This window comes from Trematomus bernacchii, unplaced genomic scaffold (assembly GCF_902827165.1).
Source record: "Trematomus bernacchii unplaced genomic scaffold, fTreBer1.1, whole genome shotgun sequence".
Lineage (NCBI taxonomy): Eukaryota > Metazoa > Chordata > Actinopteri > Perciformes > Nototheniidae > Trematomus > Trematomus bernacchii.
In genome coordinates this window covers 294,395-303,809 of record NW_022987787.1, presented here as the reverse complement: position 1 = coordinate 303,809, position 9,415 = coordinate 294,395, and the positions used below count along the sequence as shown (strand labels likewise).

General features: G+C 41.6%; 1 protein-coding gene across 1 annotated transcript; it reads left to right on the top strand.

Moving 5' to 3' along the window:
• Positions 1–2,576: 2,576 nt before the first annotated feature.
• Positions 2,577–8,840, top strand: znf16l (zinc finger protein 16 like). Its single transcript, XM_034149556.1, has 3 exons — positions 2,577–3,624; positions 5,086–5,316; positions 6,631–8,840. Exons 1-3 carry the CDS (start codon positions 2,883–2,885, stop codon positions 7,341–7,343), a joined length of 1,686 nt encoding a protein of 561 aa, XP_034005447.1. The 5' UTR covers positions 2,577–2,882; the 3' UTR covers positions 7,344–8,840.
• The last annotated feature ends 575 nt before the right edge of the window (positions 8,841–9,415 follow it).

Genomic DNA, 9,415 nt, shown 5'->3' with positions numbered 1-9,415 from the left:
AAATAAAAAAGCATTGATTGTGTAGACTTAAAAATGCTGCAGGAAAATGCACCCACTTTCCAAAAAATTCCTATCCGCTAGATCAGGGGTGTCAAACTCAAGGCCCGGGGGCCAAATCTGGCCCGAAACTTCATTTTATGTGGCCCGCAAGAGCTTGCAAAGAATATAATACGTTTATTATACGGTTACATGCTACTTTACAGTATATCTATATATGTTCATTTTAATTAATTTCTTATTTTATAGTTGTTGTTTTTTTATCTTTGATTTATCCTTAATTGTAATAATCTGTGTGAATCAGTGCTGTCCTGTTTTTCAATCTTACCCTGTTGCTGTTAAACTACTGAATTTCCCCACGGGGATTAATAAAGGTCCATCTTATCTTATCTTATCTTACAGAAGCACGTTGCCCATAAACTACATATGTCCCACAATGCATCTCATTTTGTGACATGCGCACTGAAGAGACTTGCAATTATTTGCCCTAGACTTCTGCTTTCAGACGTAGTTAGTAAGTTATTACCCTATCCCATAAAAATCCAATGCAGAGGCAATCATGTAATATAATACATTATTTCATATATATTATGTATTTATATAGTTAAAACCGGCCCTTTGAGTGCAACCATAATGCTAATGTGGCCCACGATGAAATTGAGTTTGACACCCCTGCGCTAGATTAACTTAAAGTTGCAATAGACAACTTTTGATAATAGGTGATCAAATGTTGGGCTGGCTTTCGTAAAAACTACTTTGTTTATATTACAACTGTTAATTTGTGTAACAGACTTAATCAATCATAATGACTGGTAAAAGTAAGAAACGTGTCCCTTTAATCTAGTTTAACAGTGTGTTTTTAATATATAATATATATCCTTTATTTTGTTTAACCAGGTAAAAGTCTCATTGAGATTAAAATCTCTTTTCCAAGAGCGACCTGGCCAAGAAAGGCAGCATGAACAAAGTTACAACAGATAAAACACAGACAAAACAGGCAGACAAATACAGCGGTCGTAAAACACAAATTAAATGGCACATTAACAAGCCAATATGCAAATAAAATAAACTATTATAAAACATTAAAAACTGGCACAATTTAAAACAACTTCAATTATGGGATATAGCAATCACATCGACCAATGGATTGTTGTTCTCTGTCCTTTAAGATGGACTTGAATTCCCCCAAGGTGATCAAATCTGACGGTTTCAGCTCCTTCTGTATATTATTCCAAGCAGAGGGGGCAGCATATTTAAAAGCTTTTTTACCCAGTTCTGTTCTCACTAGGAACCAGCATCTGAATAAAATGGTAGGAGCGCAGGCCATATAGACTTTGTTTTGTACACATATATGTGCAAATATAAGAGGGAACCAGCCCAAGCAGAGATTATTATATAAAACCCAACCAATGGGAAAGTCTGCGTGCAGACAAAGACGGCCAATTAGCAGCAGCATACAAAGTGCAGTGGTGTACACGATATCCACATAAAAAAGGAATTTAGGAGAATTTGGGGTATTAGCGCAATATTTGCAATATTGGGAATTCAAATTATCATTACTAATGTATAACTTGAACCCTTTATATAAGGGTTTTAATTTGTAAAGACTTCTTAAAAAGATGCTATATATATATTAGTTTTTGCCATTAATAATGAGAAAAACATCTGAAGTTGTCAGGTTGTGAAAAGACTCTTTAGAATGTGTGAGGAATGCGATGGCCATACCTTCACTTTCTTTGGAGCTCACAGATTTTATCATTTAGATCATAATCCATCTTTATGCCATTTACCAATATTTACAACTGGTGGTAAAATGCCCTTAATTAATGACATATTAACATTTATAACTGCAAACGTGTTGGTTTATTAGATAAGCCTACATATAAGTGTATTATCATGAAACTCGGCTGTCACAGGGACAGACAGGAGAACATCCTGCCAGCAGCAATAACTCTGTCCAACACTGCTCCAGAGTTTCTCTTCTGTTAACTGGACTTTTAACTTCACTGTACATTTTACATTTATATTTCATTTAATATGCCATTTTGCACAATAAATGTAAATAATATCCCACTTTTATATTGCGTTAGCTGTAATTTAGCCCTTCAATAGTGTTTTATTTGTCAGATAGTTTACATATTTTTTCTTTATAAAACAGAACTAAAAGAGTAAAAGTATAAAAGTTGACCAACTTTTATACTTTTACTCTTTTAGTTCTGTTTTATCTTCTATTTTGAGATGTTTATATTGTATAATTGTTGAATGTTTACTCTTTATTTCTAATTATGTGCAATACTTGTTTTACATGCACCTGCAACGAAAACATTTCCCAATTTGGGAATAATAAAGTATATCTTGTCTTTATCTCATCTTAAAGGATAAATACGATATTTTCCACGCAACCCAGAGGTAATATAATTTAAAATAATGTAATCTATAACAACATGAACAAATAATGTTCAAACCATTAGCGAAACAATTTAGTTACAATGTAACAATCCTTACTTTTGACAATATGCAGAAAGTACTAATATAATAACTGTAACAGTTGGTTTTCTACTGTACTCTAGAGGGCGCTACTTATGAACATGGATCTAAACTCTGCCGAATTGAGCCATTACTGCAACTCTGTTGTGTTTGTATGTCAAGTAAAATACTGTTAACAGGGCCACATCCGTTAAATGCTTTCAAAACAAAGGTATAGTGAGTCTTTTGACATGATAGTGATTTTGTTTTGAAAGGAGATACCTGTGACATCCGGCACTACTCGTGTGAGTTTGATACACCTAACTACTGTCTTTCAGCATCATCCAAACATTAGCTTGTTGAGTAGCTTTTAGCTATCCAAACTCTTCATAAAATAGAGCTTCTGGCCAAGTAAACCTATGAGTCGTAAAAGGAACCACAGTTTCGCTGAAACGAGCCTGTCTCCCGAGCTGCACGGAGCCTTCATGGAGCCTCCCGGGTCCGCGAGCCGAGCCGACGCAGATTTCTTGGAGCTGGAGCCCGACGAGGAGCTGCTGTGCTCGGTCAGCGACATCACCGAACACCTCGGCAGAAACATCACCGTGGTGCTGGAGACCGCGCTGTCCGAGATCCGCAAGATGGTCAGCATCAGGATACGAGTGCTAAAAATGGAGCTGCGGGAGAAAAGTGAAGAAATTCAAGTGCTAAAGGCCAGACTAGATACAGTCGATAGGGATGGTAGGGACACTTTCCCCGGTCCAACCACCATGGAGTCTGCAGAGGCTGGCTTCAAGAAGCATGACTGCAGCAACAAACATAGCGGTGCTGACCCCAGGAGAGCCAAAGCCCTCTTGCCCGGGGTGAAGAAGGAGAATATAGATGCTATCTGCGACTATCTCATGAAAGACAAGAACTCGAGGGGGTGTGCCGACATGGACGGAGACCAGAGCAGCCAAGCCAGCAGCGACAGGGAGGCTCGCCAAGATCCGATCCCGCACTCCCTCCACCTGTGGCCGGACAGCGGCATGGCTGGCTCCGGGCCCGGGACCGGAGACCCAGAGTCCGCCGCGGACGACCTGTTCAGTATGCTCCCCTCTGGCAGCAAACGAATGTATGACTACGAATGGATAGCACCGATGGAATACTCTGAAGACATAAAAGGTAAACACACAGGTTTGCGTGGAGGCATAGAGCTGTTACTACACACCTGAGGTACTACTGAGGATATGCAGTAGAGCTATGGAAGACCATTTCAGCCAGCAAAATACAAGCTGAAAGGAATCAAAATCTGATCAAAATACCAGAACCCCGTGACCCTATCAAATATATAATGGTGGATAAGATTTGGTTAAAATCATGTGTCAATTAATAATATCTGTCTGTGCAAAATACAGCAGAGGTGTAAGAAAAACAAGTCCTCCAGATACACTTAATATGTAGCAATACTACAGTGTAAAAATACTCAAAGTCCTGCATTCAAAATTGTACTTAAGTAAAAGTACTACCATCCATATATATTTTAAGTACCAAAAGTAAAAGTACTCATTATGTGGAGTGGCACAATTAAGCACCATGTATTTTTAAAGATTGTATTATAATTATTAATGCAATAAGGTCTTCATCCCTTCCAATGTTGTACTTGGTAAAGGTGGGGTTTATTATAATTATTACATTGCCTTCTAAATGTAGTGGAGTAAAAGTCTAAATTAGCATCATGTGAAATACTCAAGTAATGTACAAGTACTTCCATATATTAAGTACAGTACTTAGTTACTTTACACTACTGAAATACAGATACCTGTCTTCAATGCTGAAACTATAGTTAAAATGCAATCATGAGTATGAATACATTTCGAAGAAGGGTTGGTCTACATTCATAAACATTGTTTATGAGGCAATGTACTTTAGTCAACCATCAGATATTTAGTTATACCGTTTAGATTTTTTTACTCCCACGGTACAGATACATCTCATGACCGAAACCGAATATTATTATTAATATAATTTCACAAACTAACTTTAAAAATAACCTCATTATTTGTGTGTGTGTCTTTGTATGCACAACATATACCAAAGCAAATTCCTGGTCTGTGTAAACCTACTTGGTAATAAAACGCATTCGGATTCCCGTAATCTGTTTTTGCACACCTAGAGATTTGGATAGCAAGGATCGATGTTTTAATAATCCATAGCTATGACCTAAACCAATCTACTGATCATTATGGTTAACACAACAAAAGTAACAAAAAAGGGTTTATTTCTTCTTCAATTTTTTTGTAGTTTATTACATATAAAAATAGATGTACTGTAGCGAACAGTCACTTTGAGACTTAGGTTGGCTCCTCACTCTGACGCATTTCAAGTAGAAAAGTCTGTACTGAAGTTATAGTTACGATGTTGAAAAGAAACAAACAATAACTTAAAGAGGAAAATGTCAGAGCCAGTCTGTCATACAAATTCCCGGCCAACAACAGGTGGACTAAATATCCATAAACCACACCAATGTGAAGTGCTTTTAAATACAAATGTCTCCAATCCAAAATAATAACAATAATGAGCATTTTGGCTCCTTGCCGTCCCTGTTTTCTGAGATCAAGTTAAACGTGATGTTGATTTCCCCAGACATGAAGGGACCCGAGTGCGAGAACCCCCCGACCGGTGAGACAGAGGATGAAGAAGAGGAGGAGGAGGAGGAGGAGCAAGACGAGTCGTCGAGGAGAGAGGGGGGGGGGCTGGAGCAGGCCCCGACCCCCCTGTCACACGTCCCGCCCTCAGAGTTCTCCATGGGGCCCCAGAGCTCCCCAGGGGAGGGAGGGAGTCCCCTGGAGGGCCACACCGACAGGCCCGTGGCAGGTGGGTAAGGGAAAGGAATGGTCACTGGACTGCATTTAAATACTTTAAAACTTAAATGAAATTCACAGGTTCAGTTTTATCCCAGGAGTGGGATAAAACTGAACCTGTGACTCGTAGAGCTCCATTTCCCATCTGTTTCAGGGGAACAAAGATCTGGAATGACTTTCAATCATAACAAAAAACTGTCCCTCGCTGCATGCTTTGAAAAAAATCATTTAAATAAAAATTTGAAGTATAGTATCTGTTGTTCTTAAAGTTTGCCATTTTTATTGAATATAAGCATTGCTTGTATATTGAGCTTGTTATACAATTATGATTTCTAACATTATTTTGTTTTTTTTCCTCTTCAAAACCTTTTGCAAAACCATTAAATAAAAAATAAAATAATGCTTTACAACACTAGCAAGCATTACCCATTCACATATTCATACAGTGGGATTCCACCTGCTAAACATTCACACGCTCACTCGCAATTAGGAGCAATTTAGGGTTCAATATCTTGCCCAAGGACATTATGAGCTCATCCCTAATGATGCTCATGATTGCAAAAACAAGACTGAATATGTAATGAACTTCAAAGAAAGATCACAAAGCGTTGGTGTAAATGATTGTTCAGCCATCGGGTCAGTGTTGACCCCCCCCCCACTCCTAGCACCATTTTGGAACATGCTCTTTATGCTATTCACTTGCATAGAGAGAGGTTATATGATCCTTACACCGTTTGATCATTTGAGGGAAGCATCTTAGTTAAATGGCAGCTCAAATATTAATATCCAGTGAAGAAATGTTACCCTGTGGATTTAACATAAAAAGACATGATGGTGCTGCTGACAATATGTAAGTGATAATGTGCAACGAGGCGGTCATTATTGAAAAAGGAACACCTGACAGGGTGATTACGGAGCACGATGCGTATTGCTTCCGCTATGAAAAAAGTACTCAGCGTCTGGAACTGTGACAACAACAACGTAACTTAAAATGATCGCAACAGATCAAATTTGTCTGTAACTGTCCAATCAGTTCACAGTTTCTGAGCTAACAAGTCCTAAACAATGCCAGAGCCAATACTGTGCTCCTGTTAGTGTTTACTTCCTGTCTGTCTTCTTCTGTTGATTTATCTGATGTCCAACGCTCCGTCTTTTGGTCTCTTTCCTTCTCTCCCTTGATCCTCCTTAACAACGGTCATTATTTTGCATAGCAGCGGTGTATTATCGAGTATTGACCAACCAGAATTGAGTATTTTAATAATAGTTAGTTCAGAGTTTAAGGTGTTTTAATATTTGATGCAATACAAGTATTTGTTTGTGTTTTCAGGCCAGCAGTTCCCCGGCCACACCTTCATCTGCTCTCTGTGTGGAACCTTCTGCCCGGATGCTTTGTTCCTGGAGGAACACGTCAAACTGATACACGCAGACGCCTCCGGTGCTCAGGCTCTCCAGGCTCTGCAGTCCACCTGCTCTGCAGCACCCGACATGGGGGAGGGCGGCGACGACTCTAGGGGGGGCGGAGAAGGGCAGAATGAGGACGGTGAGGGAGAGGGAGAGGGAGAGGGGGCCGACGCTGGGCCGGGAGGGGGCCCCGTGAAGAAGGAGATCAAAATCGACGGCGGGTACGAGTGCGGGGATTGTGGGCGCCACTTCAACTACCTGGGCAACCTGCGGCAGCACCAGAGGATCCACACCGGGGAGAAGCCCTTCATGTGTCCCGAGTGCGGGGAGAGGTTCAGACACGCGGCGCGCTTAAAGAGCCACAGACTGGTGCACAGTGGGGCCCAGAGCCCCTTCCCCTGCCCCCAGTGCGGGAAGGGGTTCTCTGTGCTGTCCGGACTGAAGAGGCACCAGAGGGTCCACACCGGGGAGAGCCCCTACGCCTGCCCTCAGTGCGGCCGGCGCTTCAAGGAGCTGGGGAACCTGTACACCCACCAGAGGATCCACAGCGGGGCCACGCCCTACTGCTGCCAGCAGTGTGGGCGGAGCTTCAGACACCTGGGGACCTACAAGAGCCACCGCTGCACCCCCCCGCAGTGAACCTGTCCTGATGCTGAGGAACGTTTGTAAGAGAAAGGAAATGGGGCTGACTCAGAGGTGAGGGTCTTCACTGCTGGTGACACTGAAGGAGGCGTGGGTCAAGTGGAGAACGGGTTGGTGTCCTGAGATGACCCCCGTGTTCGGTCATTGAGCTCAGTTTGACCTTGGAAGCGAAGGTTTGAGGAAACAATGTCAACTCCACGGCACTCCTTATCAGCAGAGGGAGTTTCCATTGAGTTTGTTTCCATGGAACTGTAGGCGTTCAAACTTTCAGTTTTATCAGAGGACTTGTTTTTTATGTAAGCAGAAAGTCAGCAGGTTTATTATTGACATAAGAAACGTTGGAGAGGACAGAAACACTTAGAGTTCCATGGTGGAGACGACTCAGTCATTCTGAGCTCAGATTGTTTTTAAAGCTGCATCAGAGGCCAAAAGCAGTGTTTTAGCCCATTGATCTGTGTATACTTGAAATGTTACCCAAGATGTCATTATCCTTAATTATCTTTTAACCATTTTCTCAAGCATATTTCAGCTGGCTTGACATAGGTAATCAGTTTAATTAAAAAGCAGAGGGGGCAAATCGGTTCAACATTGGAATCTCTCTGTACCCAGGTTTCCATTGTATCACACATTTTAAGAAAATCATGAAAAAAAGCCAATTAACGCTTGTTACCATCCACTACCATGATGTGCCAAAAAAGGCCAACTATTTCACCTCAGCGAGGCCCTTTTTTGCTTTGTTTTGAGTTTCTTTTTGTTCAGAAGTTTCAGCATTTTTACTCATGTTATCATTTGTATTTCCAACACAACCACCAAATGTGGAATATGTAGATTTAAAGGGCTCATCGACTCTAAACTGAGGTTTTCAGGTGGTTATAAATTAATGAAAACATGATCATGAATATTATATTCAATTTCTGCTAACATATTCCCTTAAATCCCACACACTAGGCCTCACATTTCAAGTAAATCTTAACCCTAGGCCGAATGGATTACTTATCTCTAACACATTTCGCTCACCTGGTATTTCATGAATGGTTGCCTGGTAAAACAATGACCTCAAAAGGAAAGAGACATTACATTTATGATTCAACATCATTTAAGAACATTTCCCACTGATACACATTGTTCGAGCACAACAGGAACCAGCTTAGGAAGTAACATTTATCTTGAGAGACTTTGATTTGTGAAATGGGCTTGAATTCATCTGCGCCTTAAATGGATCTGTAGTGGGACAACAGCACCCACTTGTGGACAGACTGTGTAACTACAACCCCATCACACTGCTTGGTGCTATGCATAGAGCAAGACTTTTCTCATATCATTTATGACCAGTGTAATGTATGTTACAGACTAATATTGGTCATGTTATACATTTGCCTGTATGAAAACCAAACATTGTGTGATGACAGAAAAAAAAACCTTAAAGGTCCCATGTCATGCTTTTCCGGTTATTACCCGTCCCCTTGTGTGTTATGAAGGTTTTTATGCATGTAAACGGTCTGCAGAGTCACAAACCCTCAAAGTACACCATGTAGGGAGTCCAAATGGACCAATCCGTGGAGCTCCTCACACACACTCTCTGCGGCGAAACTGTGACGCGCTGGGGGGTGCTAGTGGAGACTCGCAGCGGGGAAACTGGCGCGCTTACACTATAGGTGCCCCGCGTTTGGGGTTGCGGGTGCTAGTGGAGCCTTGCAGATGGGGGTGCTTCCCGCGTCCATTCGCGATGTCTCGCTGTCTCGCAGACCCCACGCAGCAAGCAGGAAATTAACCCAGCTCACACTGTCCGCTCCTCACAGCAGCGAGCCGCGCAACGTCCCGCCAACACGGCACCCAGACCCCACGCAGCAATCTCATCTGTTTGTCATTACTGGTGTCATTTTCTGGTTGCTAACGCCATTGTAACACATAATCACTGATGTTCCGCTGTAACGGTGGTGGACTCATCAGAACAGAGTGGGCGAGCTGACCAATCAGAGCACAGTGGGCTCACAGGGAAGGGGGGGAGCTCCAACAAGCCGTTTAGGACAGAGAGTGAATACACATACTATACAGAGATGCTGTATGAG

What these genes read in the sequence shown, in the direction of transcription:
- znf16l (XM_034149556.1), top strand. Translation starts at nt 2,883, where the DNA reads ATGAGTCGTAAAAGGAACCACAGTTTCGCTGAAACGAGCCTGTCTCCC. An exon ending in ATACTCTGAAGACATAAAAG is followed by an intron (nt 3,625 to 5,085) that starts GTAAACACACAG and finishes TGATTTCCCCAG; the next exon opens with ACATGAAGGGACCCGAGTGC. An exon ending in CACCGACAGGCCCGTGGCAG is followed by an intron (nt 5,317 to 6,630) that starts GTGGGTAAGGGA and finishes TTGTGTTTTCAG; the next exon opens with GCCAGCAGTTCCCCGGCCAC.